The sequence below is a fragment of the Aptenodytes forsteri genome, unplaced genomic scaffold (genome assembly GCF_000699145.1).
Source record: "Aptenodytes forsteri isolate BGI_AS27 unplaced genomic scaffold, ASM69914v1 Scaffold309, whole genome shotgun sequence".
NCBI classification, from domain to species: domain Eukaryota; kingdom Metazoa; phylum Chordata; class Aves; order Sphenisciformes; family Spheniscidae; genus Aptenodytes; species Aptenodytes forsteri.
This window is the reverse complement of record NW_008795857.1, coordinates 4,652,712-4,675,696: the sequence shown is the minus strand read 5'-3', so window position 1 is coordinate 4,675,696 and position 22,985 is coordinate 4,652,712. Positions and strand designations below refer to the sequence as shown.

General features: G+C 43.2%; 1 protein-coding gene across 1 annotated transcript in view; it reads left to right on the top strand.

Annotated features, from left to right (window-relative positions):
* Nucleotides 1-19,057, top strand: part of RASGRP3 (RAS guanyl releasing protein 3) — a 32,232-nt gene extending 13,175 nt beyond the window's left edge. Inside the window, exons 9-16 of the mRNA XM_009283776.1 lie at nt 3,097-3,174; nt 7,539-7,655; nt 9,945-10,060; nt 10,858-11,005; nt 14,538-14,574; nt 17,061-17,186; nt 17,724-18,088; nt 18,592-19,057. Of these exons, the coding sequence (XP_009282051.1) occupies nt 3,097-3,174; nt 7,539-7,655; nt 9,945-10,060; nt 10,858-11,005; nt 14,538-14,574; nt 17,061-17,186; nt 17,724-18,088; nt 18,592-18,600 (996 nt within the window). The 3' untranslated portion in view covers nt 18,601-19,057. The remainder of the gene's footprint in view (nt 1-3,096; nt 3,175-7,538; nt 7,656-9,944; nt 10,061-10,857; nt 11,006-14,537; nt 14,575-17,060; nt 17,187-17,723; nt 18,089-18,591) is intronic.
* The last annotated feature ends 3,928 nt before the right edge of the window (nt 19,058-22,985 follow it).

Here is a 22,985-nt window from a genome sequence, read left to right as displayed (position 1 = left end):
ACTCCCTTCCCTTCCCTTCCCTTCCCTTCCCTTCCCTTCCCTTCCCTTCCCTTCTCTCACCTTCCCTTCCCTTCCCTCAAATTCCCCTCCCCCCCCCCCCCCCCCCCAATCTTATTGTCAGCATAAAAAAACCAGCTTCTAGCTCACAGAATTTGAGCTTTAAACAAGTAGCTGAAAGAAGCCAATATTTTGCATGGAAGTTAACATGCCACAAATAAGGCAAAGGTTTGCTGTATGGAGGGCAGTGAGACAGATGCCAGGTTTACCTGCATAGGAGATTGCAAAAGCTGAGAGGGAGCTCTAGTGATGCAAGTCCTCCCTTGTCATGTGTAAATGAGTCTGAGTTATATGGGCAAGAGAGGTAAACGTGCCGCAACTCAGCTGCCGGTGAGCCAGAGTGTGTTACACGAAGATGGACTCACTTCTTAGTGCATGCTTGCTCTTAGTCTGTGTGGTTCTTCCTCCTTTCCTGCCTTATTGGCCACACTCGCTCCATCTCCACTGACTCTGTACCTGGTTCTGTACCAGTCCCTGGCATCTGAAACCTGGAGCTAAGAAGTAGAAGTAGTAAAAGAGGACCTAAGCACGAGCTTGGCAGCGCACCAGAGAGGAATAATAGCTCTAATGGCATTTTCATCATTAGAAAACTTACATTTGCTAAGGATGCTTAAGGGATTTCCTTACCTGCTGTGCAGTATTTCTACATTGTTTTTATTTCACAATGTGAATAAAAGTCTGTGGGTAAATGTTTCATCACTTTCTGTGGATTGGAGGTGGATCTCAGTCTCTCAACTAGACTACAGTGTATTTATACTAACTGCATTAGAACTTATTTAGTGCCACCAGTTTTCCCCCCACTATTTTTAGGTCTCAACAGCTATTTATCTACCCTGTTCCGAGACTGTATGCAAATGACTGGAAAGTCCCAGTCATTTGTACAGTCTAGTGAAGAGAATGAGAAATATCTAAACAATCAAATTGAAAGTCACCATCCCTAACTTCGGTAAGTTCTACTTACAAAAAAAAAAAGCCGTGCCTTCCTGATCACTCCCCCACCCTCCTCAATCCCCCCCAAATGCTTGGAAAAATAGGACAGCAATGAAAGTCAAATTAGAATGGAAACTGCCACCCGCTGTAAAGGTTGTCCTAGGAAAACTCTTATTGCACCTTTATCCATCAGAGCAAAACTGTAAATAAAATATAAAATGAGAGCTTATATAACTGCAGAGTCATCATGCTTGTAATTTTTTTGCTAGTATTTGAAACTTTTGTACTAGACAATACCTTGTCCACTGTGTGCTTACACATTGTGCCTAATGAAGTTATAACTGCTGCTTAATAATTCAGGGAGGGGGAGATACAAACTTGCTCAGTAAATACTAATGCATTTCCATCCCCAAACCCACACCCTGCTCATCTGGCCTGCTGAGAAAACTGTGCTCTTTAGTAGGAACAGGGCAAGGCCTTTTGAACTAGCAATTCTGCTGTCAGTCCCAGCCTGACCTGATAATATCATGTGCTCCAACTGAGTTCTGTTTATTTTATACCACCAAGGAACCTAAGAATACAGTCACTGAATAACTAAGTACATGAACAATATTTGTTACAGCAGTTACTGGATCTACGTTCTCTTTAGGACAGGTCCTTACATTCCCCCATGACAGCAGCATGCCGGCTGGGTGAAGGAACCTGCAAGGATGCTCAGGCTTTCACTGGTGCCCATAACCAAATTATGAAGCGCAAAAATCAGCATAGTGTTACAGCTAGACAAAATGAATAATGTAATAACCAGCCATCTAAAGCCATGTGTTCGCTCTGGGATGTGTACCTATCTGAGGAAAGGGCACAACTCCTGTCTTACTCATTGCACGAAATTCTGCCTAAAAGAAGGTGGTTCCTAGAGGTGGTTCTGCAGTGCGGTGTCGCTGGTCCTGCTTGTTACTAATTCAGCACTTCAGGTTCTCTAAAAATAACCTTCTGTCACAGTCATTTAGTCAGTAGTAATTCTATCTGCCGGCTGGGAAACATCCTTTTAACTCAATCTTAGCTTAATTGGGGATTTGCAAGATAGATGATAACTTCAAATCATGTCAATTACTCCAAAACCAATTAACGTAGGGACATGATCACAGGAAACATGCAATGTTCGTTTCCTCTCATTGCAAAACATTAGCCACAGTGTTGATTAGTTTTGTCCTTCATCACTCCAGAAGAGGAGGAGTTTACTGCAAACCTGCATCGGCTCAAGACCCCAGCTGCCAAAGTAAAAACAAACAGATTCATCTTACTTTAAGTGTATTTATGCCCCTTCTTTTTCCTCATTAAAACCTCTAGGGAAAAGAATGAGAACATGAAAGAAAAATCTTTCATTTATCTAAAAACAGAAGCTGAAAGGGAATTTGCCTTACTTGCTGAGAGGGGATCAGGAACAGGCCAAGCTGGGCTAAAGTAACTCGGATTGCTCTTCAGGGAGCACTTTGCTGCATCAACAGCGGTGCCAAACCTGGCCTGTGTCTCCTGGGCCTGTGGCAGTGCCCAGGGCTTTCCAGAGAGGCTATTGCTGCACGGGCTGATCTCTGTGGAAGAGCTGCAGTACTCTGGCCCTTCTTCAGGAACAAAATTTGTCCAGAACACAGTCTGAAGTCCTTCTAGCCTAGCCCCTTTACAACTTCTTCCCTGCAGTTTTTGTATTCACCAGGTTATTTCTCTGAGATCTCTCATTACCACTGAGCTGCTAGAAGAAAGTGTTTTGCATAAGGGTGGTCTTTGGTGCCAATGTCCCTCTTTGGAGAAGGTCAGCACGCAGCCTCTCTCACTCGACATGTTGGGATGCAGATTGTGACAGCCCTCGAGTACAGCGCCTGCTCGGCTCGGTACAGGCGTGAGCAGCAACGTGTGCTCACCAGCCTGGGTTACGTTAGCTCTGTGAAAAGCTGCTTTCCCAGCAGCTGCACGCAGCTTTGGTGTGTATCCTGAGCTCTTGAGTAGCAAAATTTTTTTTTTAGCTTCAGTGGGAGGTATATGTCTGCTTACAAGCCTGTCATATCCAACCCAGTCTAATAAATATTACTGGTTTTCCCTCTTTCTCACACATAGCTGTCCCTGGACCTCTATCACACTGAGGATGATATCTACAAGCTCTCGCTGGTGCTGGAACCAAGGAACTCCAAATCTGTAGGTCATCTTTTACTGCATTTTGACTTATTGCTTATTTTGTCTGCATGCAGTTGATTAAATTTTTAAATGACAGTTAATGTGTTTCCTTAATCGTATTCACATAAAGCTTTTTAGTTTTTATGCTTGTATAGTAAACACAGTCACTCTTTATAGGTTTTAGTGCATATTGGGAGAAGTAAATAGTGAAACATGCCAGACTTCAATATTAATTATTTTTCAACAAAACCTCTGCAAGTCCTGGAAAACACAGTTCTGCTTTATGTGAAGATACAGTTAATGTGTTTCCTTAATCGTATTCACATAAAGCTTTTTAGTTTTTATGCTTGTATAGTAAACACAGTCACTCTTTATAGGTTTTAGTGCATATTGGGAGAAGTAAATAGTGAAACATGCCAGACTTCAATATTAATTATTTTTCAACAAAACCTCTGCAAGTCCTGGAAAACACAGTTCTGCTTTATGTGAAGATATCCTTTGTAAGTTTACATGAATTATTTATTGTGTGATCCTTACTTCATTTTCTGGATGCTAGTGCAGTTTTATAAAACAACACTGAGTCCAAAGATTTGTTTTAGGTAAGGCACAGCATTAGCTGTAGTGTTTTAAAAACTGTTTGCTTATGGAGAATTGGCTGTATCCTGGGCTCTCAAGCAGTGTTTAAACACCTCAGAATAGATACTACATTTTTTTAGTATGTGCAACTAAAGATAATGCTGCATTGATGCATTTTTCATTATGCTTTTCAAGTCTGAGGATATAGATAAATCTTCTCATTGATAGCTGAATTTCATTTAATGTATTACTCTCTCTTCTGTTTCCAAAGTTTGGGGACTCCTCTTCCCTCTGAGCATTTCATCAGTGCATTAACATCCTTATTACCTGTCATATGCAGCACGTGATGCTCTCAGGCTGAGCCCTCTCAAGTCTGACATCAGCAGAAACTAAGGGTGGCTGGAAATGCTTAGCAGGGTGTGAGACCAGAGTCCAGTAGTCCGAGGTGATTCGTTGCAGTGCTTTTTACGTTTTTGAAGTATTCTTAAAAGCAAGCAAGGAAGCAGAACCCCTTCATTTCCAATTATAGGGCTTCTCTGGGTTTTGAGATAGTTTATCACTCTTGGAGACCAGTCTGAGGACTATGTGTGTGTGCTTTCAATGGTGGATAATGAACAATAGTAAGGAAGCTATTGAATATTTCCATAGTCAACACTAACTCAGTTTGAACACCTGGGATTTCGTTACTGAGTCTCCAGTCCTTGTTGGATATGCTTTGACCACAACAGTTCCCATTTATCGCAGTAATTCTGGCTCCCTCGTGCTCCCATGACTGCCAGCAAACCTGATTTGTTACAGCTCTATGCTGTGGAAGGACCAATGGGCCACTACTGTAAATGAAGAAAATTATCACGTTGCCACTTTGATCTCCAGCCTGAGCTTTAAGAAGGACAAAAGCAATATAAACAGTGCTGTAAACTTTAACAGTACCCAGCAATTGTGGGAGACTTCTGCAGAACGATCAATGAATAACCAGTGACATTGAGCTGTTGCAGCACACTGATGGGTAAAAAGCTACAGCTGAATCGACAGAAGCCGGACTATTTGAAGCGTACTTCTCTTTGATGGAGTGCCAAAGCACACAAGCTATATTAGAGGGGAAAGAATCTGTAGAGCTTTTGTATGTGGAAAAATTTGTCAAAGGCAACATGACAGCACAGTTATATCATTCCAACTGCTCCTTGATTTATTGTTGTACGGGTACAACTCCCGTGCAGGTGCACTGCAGAGGAAGTGCCTCATGCTGCTGCAGTCATTTTTGAGGCAAAAGTGGAGCTGATCTGTTAGCATACAAGTCTGCTGTCAACAGGGACTTGAGCAAAACTTTCATTCTGCTAAAACTGGGAGGAGACTCTTCAGTCAATGTAGCAGCCTAAAAAAATACTGAAGACTGACCGCCAGTTGTAGTATAGCGTCTCCTTGTCACACTGTTCTGCTTTTCCCTGCACGTTAGTTACCTTCTTGTTGGGAGTTTTTGCTAGTACAGCTATTGGCTAGAAGACAACTCTGCCTGGTACAGTTATGGCACTGAAGACACACTTACATAGATTTATTGCTTTTGAGTAGAATTTATTTCAACGCCAAAATACGCAGATGTTTGCATCCATCTGAAAATGCTTTTTCAGTCTACGATACCATTAGCCCTGTGCTGGTGAAACAGCCAGGAGATACAGGCAGAATCACAAACAGCATGACCAGATACAGTGTTTCTGAACATTGAATAAATTCAGCTAGGTAGTCTCTGGACACTGCTTAGTACCTGTCCTCGTAGCATGCATTTCAAATACATAAATAAAATTATGGTTGTTCATACGAGTCTATGAGTGAAATAGGAGGAACTGACATTTCCCTTTGGCTAGTGGGCAGTAACATGAAGCTTGCAGCTTGTCAAAAAACATAAAAATTGAATGAGGCTTCAAATTAAATAGCCCAGAATAAAGAGGAATGCTCCAGAGGATTCAGTCTCTTTCTGCCGTTTTGCACTTGGACCAGCAGGAGTTAAAAGCTCTCTGTGAGGACTTGGTAGTCTAGCACCACTCTGACACTTTGACACTGATGCTTTGAGTCCCTTTAGTCTAAGATTTTTTTTTTTTTAAGAGAAGGCACATTTCAAATTTCTTCTCTGACCATAGCTGTAAGAATATCACAATACTGGCATGTTGCATGTTATCATGTAACATGTCATCTCTAAAAGATTGCTGCATTTCTGCATATTTTTAGAGCAAAACCACTTGCCAGCATGTTGGTCCATCACTGTGTGGTGACATTAATTTTAGGATTAGAACATTCTGTAAGTGCTTTTGGCATATAGAGCTGGATGTCCAGGTTCACTGTATTTCCTGTTGGAATTGAATTCTGTGGATATAGGGACTTTTTTCTTCCTTAAACTTACCTGTGTAGATTTGTATAATGAGTCAAGAGCCATTGAGGAACCGATAAAAGCTGTTCAGACAATTGAATAAGGAAAAGCCAAATGAATAAAGCAACCCACTGACACATCCTTCTTTTTTTTTCCCTACCAAACATGGTAGAGTATGACCTTGTGACCATTTTTCATCTCAATGTCAAAGCCTACAATACCTTTGTTATACACAATAATAACTGTAACATTTTTAGATGGCTTAATGATCTCCCTCTCAACTCACAGCATATCAGAGGGAGACAGATGGGACCCAGATTTCTTGCTCATCAGCTAATACAGGGGCCTTCTGAGCCTGTGGGCCATCTCCCTTCTGATCCAAACCATGCTGAAATTTTTCTGCTTGACACTGCTTCACCTGCTGGCTGTCCAGTGGCAGATGCAGGAGAAGGCCAGTACGCCTTGCAGCATTTTTCATGCTGCCTGGTGGTTTTTGAAGCCTTACCCGAAACTGTGTTCAGGTTTGTCCTATATTTTCTACTTGAACAAGCCAAGCTGCATGCCAGAGCTTCTCCCAAAGCACCGTAGTGGCGTGGAGGGAGTCGGGCGGTGTGCTCTGTGCATCAAGTGAGCTGTCAGCTACCGTTTCATCAAGACCAAGCTGTTTTCAAAATAAAATAGTCTAGCTGGTGTTATCAGGAGAGCAAGTCAAAGGTTAGCCCCTTTCTGCTCAGGCTGCCTAGATGAATTAAGCTGTGCATCCAGGCCTACTGTAAATTTGCTCCTGTCCCTGCCCGGAAAGATTTCGCTCTTGTTCCACTACAGCATTGGCATTTCCCTGCCATGTCGTCATAGCACGTCTTGGCTGGAAACCAGTGGGATGGCTGAGCACAATCCTGTCCCCGCTTCTGCATCCTGCCCTCTTCTTGGTGCCACACAGAGCAGGAGAATTAACTTATCCAGGCCACCACAGTCCCTCGGGTGGCTCCTGGGCACGGTCCCTCCGGCAGGGTGCTGGGGCCAGGCTGCATCGTATTGGCGAGTTCCTCAGGGGCCGTACCAGGAAGGAGAAAAGCAGGTTTCTGGGCTTGCCTATTTCTGATGCCCGCCGTGTCCAGAGGCTCTCCTTCCTTCCCCCTTCCTCTGAGACTTGTTGCTGTTGAACCCTCTGGAGACAACAGTGAGGAAAGTGCCTGGTTTTGCTTCTGAGCTCGCTGGGCACTGCTGCTGCCGGGGTAGTTGCGAGGTGCCACGGAGAGCCCAACTGAAGCTGTTAGCAGGGGCAAGCAACCCTTTAAAACCTTGCCTGATGTTTTGCTAAGCACATTTTTACAGCACGGGGACTCCAGTAGTTTGTGGTTGTAGCTCTGACATATAGAGCTGCTTTTAGCAGGAAATTCAACTTCATAATTCAGATTTTAAAATCTTTGTGTTCTGATCCATCTCTCAGCAGCCTACCTCCCCGACGACCCCTAACAAGCCAGTAGTGCCACTGGAGTGGGCATCTGGAGTGGTACCAAAACCCGACCCTACCGTCATTAACAAGCACATACGAAAGCTGGTGGATGTAAGTATTTGGAAGAATATACTGGTCAAAGAGAACAATAGCTTTGATATTGTCATCATTATAATTAATTTCAAGCTTTTCAAGAGATTGTTAGGGTTGGGATGAATTTCAGACATCCGATAACAAATTTGAGCCTTTATTGATACTTTCAGAAATATTTATTTTATTCCTGCAATCAGTGATGGGATTAGTAAGCAGGTTTCTCGATACAAAGGAGCAAACTTCCAGGAGCATACAAAGCCTGGCTGCTGTTCAATAGGTTTGATTAGCAAATATAAATTCAGAGGGCAAAGTTGACTTTTCGCAGCTCTAGTCACCCAGTTTATGTCTGGTACCAGACAGCTGGAAACAAAAATGCTCAGAAACAAGGACTCACGCGTTACTAGGTCCAGAGAAGGTTTCTGGAAACCCTATTTCTGGTTTTCAACTTGCTGTCATTTGACTGTCCAGAGCACACTACATATGGTAAAGAAAGCACTGTCTTGGTGTCACTTTAAAAATCTGGGCATGAAGTCATGAAGAATTATAGCTGGGATCTTCCAGCTTCAGTTTGGAAGGTGGCGTATTAGGTAATGCAAACAAAACCAAACACTACCAGGTTCCTTTGGAGAGACTGACCCCTGTTGTGCTGGTGTGTAAGGGACTTTTAGTGGTGTAAGCAGCATGCAGAGGAACCAGGAATGTGTTGTAGATAATGAAGCAAGATTTCCTTCTACTTTTTACAAATTAATAACTAAGGCTGGGAAGAACTATTAAATTCTGACCTCGTCTGCGTTACAGGTCATTAATTTGGGTTATGTTGTTAAGATAACTTAAGCAAAGTCTTCAGTTCTCTCACTCAGACTTCAAATATATCTTGTGGTTTACTTTTTGTACATGCTCTTTTTTTTAAAAAGTTTCATTTTTCTCTTAATGTGGGATGCCAGAACTGCACATGCTCTTCCTGTATTGCTTTCGTCAGTGCCATATGTGTTGATAAAAATCACTCCACATCCAAACCTCTCTTTGATAGCTTGTTTAAATAGGAAGTCTGTCGCAACTCCTTAATCTTTCCAGAATGTGCTGGGTGGAGGGTTGTTCTTGTTCCTGTGGGTGGGGGAGATGCAGTCCCCCATTCCACAATTTTGGCCTGGTTCAGGATGTATGATCTTGAGTTTGACAGGACTAAAACATGGCTTGGGGCTGTTATGATACAGCTTACCAAGAGGCCCACACCGCTCTGTACAGCTGTCTTCGTTTTGCTAATCTTCTTCATTTACTAGCTGCTTTGAGTTGTGCTTTAAGGCATTGTTTTTATTACTAAAAGTGTTGAATACTACTTGGGTTTGCGTATTGGTTCCTTCTTGATGATGTATTTTTGAGGTCTGCCAGTCATCGGTTACAGGTCATTTGATAGGTGCTTAGAAATTGGCTTCATCATGCTCTCATTAAAATAAGGACAACGCAAGCACCTTTCAGAGGTCTCAGTACATTAAATTCTTGTCTTTGTCAACCAAATCTTAATCTAATGAGAGAGTTTGTGCTTCAATATGTGTCTTTCAGATAGTCATGTTGGCTTTGACACTCATGTTTTTCCCATCAGCATCACACGTAGCTTTAACACCCCTTGCACATCTCTGCAATCAGTAAGACAGAATGTAGCAATCCCTTAGCAGCTAAGGAGGGCTTCCATCACTTTATGCAACCTTTTAAATTTGATCCCATGTCTGTTTTTACTTAGTGACAAGCTGGGGTGGGTTGATGGGAGGGAATGGTTGTTAGATACAAAGTGCTTGTGATCTGGATATCGAAGTATTAGTAAACAAATCAGATTGAAACAGTACTGTGGCAGAGCAGAGGTGACCAACTAAAAGAGAAGTGAAGCCAAAACCATCTGAAATACTCATGGGAAAGCTGCTGTTGGGTTGGTTTTGTTTTATTTCTTTTTTTGTGATTAAAAAGCACACTTAATGAAGCAAAGGGAATATGTCACGTGGGACAGAATTTTAGTGACATTTCCAATAAAGAAGAAAAATAAAGCACGAATAATTATGCCTAAAAAGTTGTGGAGGACCATCACTAGATAAATACTGAAGGCAAGTTTTCTTTAAAAATTAGCCATTTTTCCCCTACAGTCCAATAAATATGTATACTGAAGTACCAAGTAGGAATAAAAGGAATAAAACAAGACAGCAGAGCATCTGATTAGTAATGTTGAACATTAAGTTATATGTAGTTATAAGGTTGAAGAGCTGGTATAGATTCAGGATAGGCTAGATATTAGGACAATTATTTCTTTTTTTTTCACAGTCTGTCTTTAGGAACTACGATCATGACCATGATGGCTACATTTCTCAGGAAGACTTCGAAAGTATAGCTGCCAACTTCCCCTTTTTGGACTCTTTCTGTGTGCTGGACAAAGACCAGTAAGTTTGGAGATTTCTTTGTGGTTTTTTTATTTTCCTCAATTTAAAAACTCATGAAAACCAAGTATTGAAGAAACAATGTTTCCCAAGCTTCTTGTGTCTGACATCTCACTTAAGGAACTGAAGATCACTGAAGGCTGAATTCTGTTCTCATTTAACTTCTTATGCTGTAGTCGGTTCTATAAGCCCACCTGGTTGGAGTCCTGCTTTACCTGGTACTTTAAAAATCATTTATGTAATAGCTTAATGAGGAATTCCTACTGGGACTGAGTCAAAACCCCTGGAGTACTGTCAAATTGTAGTGGAGATGCTGTATCCAGACCAGGCATCAGACTGATGAAACAAACAAGTTGTGTACAGGACAGGGGAAATGAGTGTGCGTAGCAGGGAGAGGGTAACAAATATTCTAGGAGGTATATATAATATATATTTCCTAGCCAGCTGGGCTTGATAATTCTTGTTGTCCAGAATCTCTTTGGCTGTCAAGGTTGGTGGTCAGCCAGGGGCGTAAGTGCTTGGCCTGTGTGAGCAGTAAGTCAAGACCCTTCACTTAATGCCCTGGTCTGTGCTGTGATACCATGAACAGGTGAGAAACCAAGGTCCATGCTATAAGTTCAGTGTTTGCTGTTTAATGAAGTATAAGAACCACAAAGGCTCTAAGGGTTTTTTTCCTGCCAGGACTGTTGCAGCTCTTTCAAAGACTGTACTTTGTGTGCTGCGTGCTTTTTGCAATGAGAAGATCCTGAATTGTTCAGTGCCGTGAGCGGTGACAGATCTATACTTTTTTCCCCTAACAGAGATGGTCTTATAAGCAAAGAAGAAATGATGGCTTATTTTCTGAGAGCTAAATCACAGTTCCAGTGTAAAATGGGACCAGGGTTTATTCATAACTTTCAGGAGATGACCTATCTTAAACCAACTTTCTGCGAGCACTGTGCGGGATTTGTAAGTATGTTTTTAATAATAGTATATCTTAAACACAATTTTTTACCCTTTAACATAGACAGGGTGAAACTGGCTCCACGCATTGCTAAAGTCTCTTGGCCAAATATCTCATTGCATTCAGAAGCACAAAACATTCACTCATGTTGTAGTTGTGCTATCCAGTTTTGTTTTAGTGGTTCCTGAATACTGGCATTTGTAAGAATTACTGTTGAGGGGAAAAAATAAAATTATGTTAGCTAAAGGGTATTAGAGACCATATGAATGGCCTTACTTGGTTTATCTTAAGTTCTTTAATTTGGCTTGATTTCCCATGTAAACAAGCTCAAGGGAAAATGGGTGTCTGGAACAGAGGATGTAGATGGAGCAAAAGCCGTTCTTTCTCAGGAAATTGCACATGGCAACATAGCTATGTTCATAATTCTCTGAATGGCCATAACAGCCTTAATCCTTTCTCTATTGAATTAACAGATCTTCTAATTTGGTCAAGAAATCAAAAGTGCTTCTAGCAGTTCTGTACAATAAGATTTTTTTTTAATTTATTTGAGGTATGTTTTTTTTTAATTTGCTTTTTGTCTCAGCCATAATTTACCAGATGCCACTCATTAGAGTGCTGGGAAATGATTGTTTTTGTGACCATTTGTGTTGCTTGTAAACCTCCTCCAACTTTTTCACTTCAAACCAAGTATACTAAAGAAAAAGGAATTCCTATGATTTAAAAGTTACATTAATGTACACACCCCGCTGAAATCAAATGTCCACATTTAGACAGCTTAAGCAATAAGGACAGAGGCCCATGTCCTCTGCTTACGTGTGGCCCACGTACAGGGTGTAAACTCAGAACGTGGTTCCTGCTCTCCAGCACAGATCTGCCTCTGCTATCAGCAGCAAAGTCTCCAGCTTGTGCTGTGTGAACTTTTCCACTAAGTAATATTTTTTCATGGCTGAAAGTAACAATAACAGCACTGCTAAGTGCAAAAACGTGCCTCCTCTCAGACCAGCTCTGGTCTTCCTGCTCTTGTCTGTGCTCCCATCTTCCGCTCGCTTCTTTTGTGACGCGTCTGTCTTGTTCAGATGCTCGTGCTCCCTATCACAACGGCTGATCAAGGCCACAGGGAAGAAGGAATTCCACCTATTTCCGCTAGAACTGCAAAAACCTCGGAGGTGACATGGTCAATGCTGATTCAGGAGCATGCTGGTGGGCTCTTGAGCTGACAGCTCCAGCAGGCCGATGGGGCAGGGGCGGTCACTGGCCTGAGCCTATTGTTTCTGGCTGCCTGCAGCCTTGGGAAGATTTCATTGCGTTTGTGACACCCGGTTCATGTTTGGAAGGCTTCCATAGCAAAGCAAGGCCCAAGGACTGCCCTGCAATGTCCTCTCCACCAGATATTTTTCTCCTGCATCAATTTGCTAATTGGCCATTGTTGGATTTTTCATGTCTCCCTGATTACATCCAGTGCAGGAATACAAATGAGTAAGGGGTTGTACAGGAAATGGAAATAAGGTCATTTTTCCTGTCAACTCACTGAAGTCATTGGCATTGTCCTGTGGATGAGTTGGACTGATAGGACAGGAACCAACTACAAAATCTGCTGCATGTTTGTTCTGCATTTCAGTGCTGCTCATCCATGGGTGGAAACTTAATTTCTAACTGATGCACTGATTCACAGTCAAAATAATGTGCGCTGACAGTACAGGAGGATGAATTGACGTAACAGTGCAATGCCTGTAGTATCCAATAAAATATCTGTTATTAAAATGGTATGAACTTTAAAGGTCAAGCTAAAACCTAGTGCCATTAAGCAGCACGAAATTGATATGCCCATGGCCAGCCACAGTTCTGTCCCACAGCTTGAGTTGCACCGCGTGGCAGGGTAGGTGACCAGACATCCCACCGAGCTTTATAATATGGATTTGCACAGATCCTCTTACCTTGGAGCTTGCTCAAGTCAGCTTTGCAGCAAAGCTGTGTCAGGCAGATTCAAAGCTTTAGGTCAGAATTCATGACACAGCAGTTAGCTGACTTTAGGTCAGAATTCATGACACAGCAGTTCAGCTAAGCTTCACTGCTGTGTGTAATCACGACAGTGGTGCCAAATTTGAGTAGGAGGAAGGTACAGACCTGAGGTGAGGAGAAAGCTCTTCAGTGGGAACAGATTAGAGCTTAAATGAAAGAAACTGCAATCCATGTCTCTTACGGTGATCCTGGCAAAGAGACCTGGGAAAAACGTCATGTAAAGCTGAGCAGCGACAGCCCTGCTGCTGCTTTTCCAAGAGGGGGCTGGGGGACTCCACTGTCGCTGCCTGACCACAGGCATTAGCAGGAAAAGAGCAAGCAGCAGGCTCTCTATGGACCCTTCTTCCAATGTTGTCCCTTCTGTTCTTTTATTCACCTTTCTTCCACCCTGTCTAATCTATTTTGCTTTTCCAAGCCCCCATTTTTCCTTGCAAATTCTTTTTTGCAGCGTATGGATTTTTTTTCCCCCAGAATCTTCCTATTCTGTTTATTTTACTCTTTCCTTTGTATTCTGAATGTCCTCCAGCTCTTCCTTTTGAACATTTCTTTAATGACCATATTCACCCCACACACACTGTGCGTGGGTTCTTATAAATATGGTAAGAAGCCACGTGCAGTTTTGACTGCCTGGATGCGCTCACCCTCCCTGGTAACGTTTTGAATGAGGTCAGGATAAATAAACACTGCAGTCCCCAGTCTTTTTCGTTTAATGCTAGGGCTAGAAAAACTGCCCCTTCCTCTATCTGCCTCTCAGAGTGAAAATGCTTGTTTTTATAATGCAATGGCTGTAGATACAGTGCTGCTGAGTGTATAGATAACAATTCGCTAGGGAATTTTCCTACTTCCAAGCAATCCTGCTCATGTTGCAGTGAAAGCTTCCCAAAAGTGGGACTGCACACACTGCCTCCTGGAAGTTTAGCATTTGGTTGTTATGTACATCAAAAAGGACAGCTTCTGGGAGGAGGCAAAGATGGAATTTAATGGCTTTTCTGCCTGTTTCGATTTTCAACCTTTTTTTTTAATGGAAAAAGTCAGGTGGACAAATCCAATTGCTATGGCTGGGTGTGCTGGGGACCAGCATGGGAACCGAGAACCTAATTTTTATCCCCAGTGGTGTTTTCTTCTGCTGTGTTTGAATGGCATGGGTCATTTATGTATCTGGAGAATGGATGTACACTGGAAATTCCCTCGCAGATAACATTAAGTGAGCCTAAAAGCAGAATGTGCTCTGCTAGTTTCAGTAAGCTTGATATAATGGCAATCTTTCACCCATTCCTGGAAACAAATGTCATCTGTGTCTCTCCTTCTCTGGTAGTCCCACTTAAGTAGTAGAAATAAGGGGGAAGCCACACAAGTCTTATCACAATTAGAGGGGGAGGTCTGTCTAACAGGAAGGGTGTTAAAAGCAGTTGTATCCTGTTTGTGCTTTTGTAGCCATTGGTACTTCCTCATTGTGACCTTGTTTTCCTTCCGGCTTTCTTTTCTGATTCCTTGACGTTCTTTTGTCTTTCTTTGCAGCTCTGGGGTATAATCAAACAAGGCTACAAATGCAAAGGTAAATAAATATTGCATGGATTTTTCAAGCTATAGGTGGTGGGGTTTAGCACAAGTAGGCCAACTGTATTTTTTACTAGAATGACATCTGTTCATCCAAATTTTGCTTATACACTTGGTACTGTCCGTGAACAGTGGCTGCTGGTAAGCTATGAAGCCTCACTGCATTAGGGGACATAGCACCCAGTAGGAACACACAAGTTCTGTGAGCTAAAGGTCCAAAGCAGCCACTGACTCCATGAGGTGTCACTTTCTACCAGCAAAGACCTTGCATCTTGGAAAACCAAGTGTCCTCATCCTAACACCGAGACATCCTGAAATATATCTGCTGAGACCTGGGGTCAGGAAAAGGTCTGCTGGCAATGCTGTCTGTCATGTACATCCGCATGCCTGTAGTGAACCCTAGCTGGTTTTGCAATGCAATAGTGGCTGAGCTAGAAATAGAGAAATATTTAATTCCTAGACTGCCCAGCAGATCTCATTGCACGATCTTCTGCAGACATTCAACTTAAAAAAAAATCCTAGAGCTCTTACAGCCCTCTCTGTTGCGTTCATAAATTGTTTAATTTCTTATGCAATACTTGCACCATATTGAGCAGGTCAGACCAAGAATGACACTGTAGTCGTCCTCATTGGCTTGAAAGTCCTGGGCCTATTTATTTCACAAGCAGCCCAGCTCTGGCTGAAGGGCACTGTTGATTTTCACAGTTGTAGTTTTATCTCAATTATTCACAGGGGAACATTCACACTGGGGCTTCATAGTTGTATTTAAATGCACTCTTTTCCCTTAGTCTTACACTGGCTCCCAGGAGAAGGGTGAAGAATTGGCAGGATTGTTTTTTGGGATACACTGTATTCCTGTCTCCCTCTCCACCCATGAATGTCTCTTCCTCAGAGAGGGGCAGGGAAAATGTCCATGGCTAAACCAATGTATTTAATTCAGCTATACCTGATTACTGTCATCTGAGCAGCTACGAAAGGGCTAGTTGCGGTCTATACTTTTACTGGTAGGATGAGGGAAGGTTGATAGGGTTTTGTCACAGCAGCCCTGTAAACTCAACTTGAGATCTGAAAGCTGAGCTCTGTCCTGCATCGTTGCTTCTAACAGTGGCCCAGTGGAGAGAGAGCAAAAGTGGTTCTGTGGAGTCAAAATATAGGCAACGGAGCATGAGAGTAAGAGAGCAGAGCTGCTTGCTCAGATCTTACAGTGGTCAACAAGTGTTATTAGTGCCTGCCCTTCGTTGCAGCAGGTACCAGCTGCTCCGTATGCCAGCATCACTAGAGTGCTGCACCCATTAGGGATGATTTCTGCCTTTGAGCACAGAGCTGTCATCTTCTGTTTTGAACCTCTGACACTGTGCTAGCAGGGGGAAGGAGGGAGTTCATCTGTTCAGGTCTGCTGCTTACCCCAGCACTGTGGATAATGAGATAAAGCTAGACTGTGTGGCCTACAAGTGATGAAAGAGGTTCTCCATGGCCAAGAGAGATCTTTATTGTATTGGGGGGGGAGGGTGTTACCTTTAGGGCAGACAAAACCACAGCTGGGCAGGTACTTCTGTATTAGTCATATGAACAAGGTGATGGGAGAAACCAGAACCCTCACCCATCATGCTAGAGTTGCTGCCCTGAGCAGAATGGTTCCTTTAGCAGAGAGTTATAAACACAATGCTTTGGCAATGGCTCACCTAGAACAAAATGTTAGGTCATGGAGCAGCAACAGAGAAACAAGGGAGACGGAAATTTTCAAACAAGGGCAAGGGACTCAGAGGAGAGAGACCCTGTGTTTGGGGCACACATCTTCCACCTTTTGGCCCTTCCTTGCAGGTAAGATCCGTACTGCAGTCACACTTCAGATAAATGTACCTAGTGATGAGTGTATCTGCAGTGATGCAAAGCCCAGCAGAGGCTAGCTGTGCAGGCACTCAGCCAGTTTCATCCAGGTGGATGATACACATCCACAGAGCTTACTCTGTACTGATGTTGCTTGCTGAGCTACTTAGACGAGTTTTAACCTACAGTGGTCTACATCAACCTCCAGCTGTCCTTCCAGAGGCTCAGAGTATGGACGCTCCAGTGTCTTCTGACCAAGTGTGTTTGCTATAATGGGCCCTGCTGGGTCAATTAAAAAAAAAAAACAAAACACCTTCTTTTGGAGACTCATGCAGTGGAGCAGAGGCTTTATGCGTGGCATACACAGGATCATACCAGTAATTCCAGGTCTCTTCCTTGAAACTAATTTCTGATGAAAGTATCATCCCTCTCTTCCCTTCTGCTGCCAGATTTCTATTAATGGCTGCCATGGAAATGATCCATTTTTTGTAACGCTCTTCACACCAAATGATCCATTTCTGTAACTCCCTTCGCACCTTCTGTCAAAGTATTTGTTCCTTCAAAGTCCCTCCTGGTATGTGTCTGCTAATAGCCCTGAGGGATTACCAGATAGTTGTGGCTTTCCATTTGGTGACTTGACAATTCCTTTCTTTACAGATTGTGGTGCCAACTGTCATAAGCAATGCAGAGACCTGCTTGTGCTGGCGTGCAGGAAATTTTCCAGAGGAACCTCAGTAGGCAGCAACCATGGCTCTCTGCCTAGCAGTCCATCTCTGCCTCCAGGTGAGAGCACTTCTGTTCCTATTTTAAACCATTTCTGGAATCCTCTCTAACAGCCAGTGTCCTTCTGCCATTTTTAATTTTTCCTTTATATCAACGCACAGAGCAGCACACATACTTTCCACTGCACTGTGGCTTGTGTTCAGTGCTCGGATTACAACATCCCTTTCTGCAGTGATGGCCTTAGTCTCCTGCCTGAGGCTCCCTATCCTCTATACTGGCACCCCTATCCCAGCTGAAAAGAAATAAAATTATGATTAGGGAAATTGTACTTCTCCTTATCAGCCACTTAGGGGCAGGGGCTGGGAGGCATAGGGCACAATTCTAACTCTGCCTTATCCCCTGAGCGTGCAGATGGAGGAAGAAGGAAATGTGCACACACAAGGCCAGAGTCAGTTTCCAAGCAGCATATGGATATTGCTAATTATACCACTGCTTCGTATAGGGGGTTACCTCCCCCCCGCCCCAGACTTAAGTTATCTTTTTGTACAGATCTTGAAGCAGAATATTGGAAATAAACAATTCCACCCTCTCTTTCAGTCCAAGATGAAGTATTTGAATTTCCCAGTGTTGCTGCGGAACACCAGGACCTCGATGGCAGAGCTATCACCCTCGTCACTGGCTCTTCACGGAAAATTTCGGTGCGGCTGCAGAGGGCGACCACCAGCCAAGCAACACAGACAGAACCACTGTGGCATGAGCCAGGCTGGAATGACTCAGGTTCCCATACTTTCCCCAAAATGAAGTCCAAGTTCCATGGCAAAGCTGGGAAGAACAAAGGCTTCGCAAAATGGGAGAACGAAAAGCCTAACATGCAGGCTGATATAGAGCTAGAAGCCGAGGCCCCACAACACATACAGGATCACAACGGAATAGAAACCCTCCCAGAAAGACAAGAATCTGAGGTGAGCTGCAGAAGAAGCCAAGACGGTTTAAAATCTGCTAGAGTCTGAGGTCTCATAAGGTTATTTTATGAATTTCAGGGTGCTTTTTCATTCAAATTTGCCATTGCTTCTTGCACAAGAGTTACTTTCAGAAGAATGCCAAATCATCCATAGATACCTATTTTCTACACTGCAGTGTGCATTTACTCTAACACTGTAACTGGGGGTTTGGCTCTTGGTGTCAGTATGTGCTTGTAGGAGTTGGGCACTTTTCGAAAATCATTAAAATAGCCTGGTGGATATCTGACCAAATGCTGTGCTGTTGTACCCTTGCAATGCACAGTTCAGGGCTCCATGTTAGATTCACAAGAACTAGCATTCTGATAAACATACGAGTCCAGGCTAGGGCAGGGTAGTGGTCTGATTTCTGTTGCTGTCACCCATAAAGTTTATACTTCCAAAGCCTCATGCTTTTATTGACCATCTTTGCTAGCATGTAAGTGCCTCTTTTCTTTTGGTTACAGGATAGCTGATTGCTCACTCTGAAGCACAGAAAAATGAAGATGACAACAGTAATACAGCAAGCATTGATGGACTGTCACAGACCACATTTGGCCATGAGAAGTTTTCCTGTACCTCACACTTTTAAATTCAACCATTGCCCTGTTTTCTTAGCTGAAAGGTGTTATAAAGCACTATTTATTTTCTCACGAGTAAGCCATTTGGATGAACATTGCACAGACACAGCAGAACGGATCTCTGCGCTCAGTGTTTTCTCTTGCATGACTTTTGTGGAAACTTCCTTTACATGCCAGTAAGGATATATTTGGCCTCCTTTAAATATACTGCATCATTTCGGTATGTCTGCCAGCAACAACAATGGTGAGGACAGAAGCCAAGCATCTAAGTTTGTTCGATAACACTCCTTTTCCAGAGGCTCGTAATGATCTTTTAAGGAAAGAAGTAGGTGTGTATGTTGATTAAATCTCACACAAAAACCTTTCACAAAGTTCTCTATGCTGAAATTCTTTGCACGCCTCGGGTTTTGAATTTTGGCCGTGTTTACATTGCTACAGTGAGCGTAGGTGTTCAGCGCAGTGATACCAGTTCCCAGACTGGGGATCCTTCAAATAGGTAGCACGTGGCTGAGAGTGAAGAAATTCCAAGACACTATGCATATGTCTGGTTACACTGCAATGGAGAGGCGTCCTCTCTGCCAGCGCTGATTATGGTAAAATTAGCATGTAATAAACACCTTAGTTTTAAGTGTGTGTGTATGTATGTGTACTTGACATGTTTTTCTCTGGTTAACAGTCTGCACATGTTAAGACTAAAGGTACTGAAAAGCAACCTCCAAATTAGCAGTTTGCTAATGTAGGATAAATAATCTGTAATGACCTGAGCAGCAGGTTTGAAGTGGCATTTCTCAGAAGCATTAAGTTACTTAAGGAGCACAACCCTCATCTGGAAAAAGAGAGAAAAACAAAACAGCACAAAGCTCAAACCTGAAAGGTATGTTCCAAATTGGCATACATGTATTATTCTTCTTACCCCATCTCCCCACAAAAATAGATGTGTATGGGGGGCACGCACTCTGAATTAAAGCAACCCGATTATAAGATTTCCTACAAAATTCAGGTTGTTGCACCCTTCACCAAGTTATAAGCCCTCAAGACCAGGGAGTACTTTCATAGACTTCCCTAACCGAAACTGACAGCTGCACTCCTCTGTGGTAATTTGACTGTAATCTGCACTGCAACTACATGATGCCTGCTCAGGTTTGCGTCTTGACTCCTGCAGGTTTCCTTTGTTTTGCAACACAACTAGTAATGGTGGTAAATCTGGGGAGAGAAAAAAAAGAGAACATGCTCTTAATGTTTTAAACTCAGAGAAATAAGCACTGCAGGGAGCACTGATTTCCAAGCTAGGATGAGGGCCAGAAGCATCCTTCACTCTTACTGCTCTGGGCAAGGACAGGCATTAGCAAAAATACGGTCTTTATTTCCTGTGGTGGGTCAGGTGACAGGTCACAACAGGCTGGCCGCACAGCTACCGTTACAGCGTACGGCTTGCACACAATGAAAATTATGTGGTAGAGAATTTGAATAGAGAAATTTGGTTATGATCCAGGCTGTTGATGGATCTGTTGAGATAAGCCTTTTAACGCTTTATAAATGAAGTGTTCATGTGCGACTTCATTCTTAACGTCACATAAGAGTTTTAAACAGCGTTTAACCTGTAGACCTCAGCCTATTTCTTGCAGCCTTTTAAAAGTCAGTTGTAACTCTTGCTCTGAAAGGTATCTGCTTTCCTATTTCTATCAGGCCCACAAACCATGCCCGTCTTCATTTTGTTGTTGGATAAGAATGTTTCTTGTACATAATCTTATCTTCTCACTTACCTACTCCCCAAGATACTCACAAGCTTCTTCCCTAAACTGTTTAAAAGGGTAGGTGCTCTATGTTCTTCAGAGGAAGGCCTTTTCAAGGACACATTTTTTTTTTCCATGTATTCATTTTGTTGTTGGATAAGAATGTTTCTTGTACATAATCTTATCTTCTCACTTACCTACTCCCCAAGATACTCACAAGCTTCTTCCCTAAACTGTTTAAAAGGGTAGGTGCTCTATGTTCTTCAGAGGAAGGCCTTTTCAAGGACACATTTTTTTTTCCATGTATACTGTCATCAAGGCATAGACTCACATTTAAGCAAGAAAAGTCATGTCTTCTACAGAAGCAGCTCCCACTTCCTGGGAGACCATTCTACTAGCAAATAGACTGCTTAAGTTTCAACCCACTGTAGAGATTTCATCAATGCATCTCTAGCAAGCCTGGTAGCTTTGCTCAGTTAGGTGCTTACCTCAGCAGCAGTTGCAGATCAAGCATAGACCGCAGGCTCACACAGCTGATCCTTCTAAGCAAACTATTGCAGCATCTAAGGAGGACTCATGCTAGGTGAAAATTTCAAGCACCTGCTCCTGCTGGAAACCCTTTGCTTTAGGCATTTCAAGAAGGGGAACGTTGAGAGTGTGTTGCCGGTAGTAAGTGTTCACAGCCATTGGAAAACTTGAGAAAAAGACACTGAGTAGAAACACAGCTTTTTTTCACACACACACCCCACCCCCCAAAAAGGAATAGACTCATCATAGACAATGTAATAATTAAAATTTAAAAAGGCATTAACAGGCTGTTTGCAGCAGAACACTGATCTTCTAGTTCCACAGCAAGCACCTGAGTGGGGAGAGCTGACAGGGCATGAGCAACCTTTTTAAGAAGTTGGTATAAGATGAGCTCTTTACCTTGGAGGAGGCCTGAATACAAAGAAATTAAGAAATCTTTTTCTCTCCTTACTTCAGGTTGACATCTTCTTCTGAACAGGGGCAAGACAATTTTAGTTCCCCAATCTGGGCAAAGCAACAAAGAATTTCTTGTTTGCCTCCCCTGACTTAAGAAAAGGCAAAACATACCAGCCATCACAGTTCCCGACTGAGCTATGTGCCTCTGCTGGTCTTGGTGAAATCCTGCCTGCTAGAAGTAGAGCAATTCCAGGAGAGTGTCCAGGAGAAAGTGTCATAACAACAAGAGCACTGGATTAATTAAGTAACTAAAGTGAGATACAATCCCAGATGATGCTGCATACTTCCACCACATCCATTCGTCCCTGTCTCAGTCCCCAGGATCTTTTAAGAAACTGGGGGGAGAAGGGAGGTGTTTTTAAAATAAACAAACAAAACACCAATCCCACACCACCACCCCAAAAAAACCAACCACTATGATCACACAGTGGAAAGAAGGAAGATTATGCCAAACCTTATTTACAGCCTGATCTGCAAATGCCAAAGAATACAAGCAACAAGAGTAGGTGAAAAATGCAAGTGCTTGCATAGACCCTGTAAGAGATGATTTGGCTGTTCGAGCCAAACCTACTAGGACTTTCTGTGCTTGTGCAAAATCTGTGCAAAGCCTCGTGCTGCAAATAAGGGAGCTTCAGCCTTGCTGTCAACTTTATGTGGTAGCCCTGAGCGCTATGCAAGGAGTCAGGGGGACATATGGCTTCTTCAGAGCAAAATGCAAAACCAGGTTTGTACCGCAAGTCTATCCTCTGCTCTAGATCTCCTCACAGTCTTGCCCTCCTCTGCCCCCTCAGTCTTACCCAGCTTTTGGGCTTTAAAAGAATAATCCCAGCTCTACAAAGAAACATTTTCCTAGACACAAGCTGTCTTCTCAGAGGAGCCTTCCTCAGGCAGGTGAAGTCTGAGGGAGGGGAGGTGGGGGGGACAGGGGACAGTGACATGCTTGCTGACCAGAGCTAGTCTGAAGCATGGATTTTCCCCAGCTGGAAAAGGTGAGCCTTTTTCCTTTCAACACAGAAGAAGATAAAAAGCTGAGCTGCAGAGCAAGTTTAGGGGCAGCTGCTGCCTAAAATTTTACATTTTCCAAAATGGAGCGGACTGGCTGCTGTCTCTTCTGCAGGCTGTTGCTCAGGGACTCCCCTGTGGAAGCCAAAGTGAAAGCATGCCCTAACACAGCCCCCAAGGTCTTCCTAACAGGGAGCCTGGAAGCCTTTGGCTGAGACAGCCTAGGCAGCCACAGGAGGGTCCTCGCAGCCTGGGAGACTAGTTCCAGAAGCTTTAGGCATCTGTACTACCCGCTGTTGGTTATACAGGCTGGCAGTGATGAGGTTGCAGAGAGAAGTCCTGAAGCAATCAAAAGGGACTTCAGGGCACTGGGGCGACTGGTTGAAGGATCAGGAGCACAGGTAGTGTTTTCCTCTATCCCTACAGTGGCAGGGAAGAATACTGAAAGGAGCAGGAAAACACACCTGATCAACACGTGGCTCAGGGGCTCGTGCCATCAGCGGAATTTTGGCTTTTTTGATCATGGGGAGGTTTACACGGCACCGGGCCTGCTGGCAACAG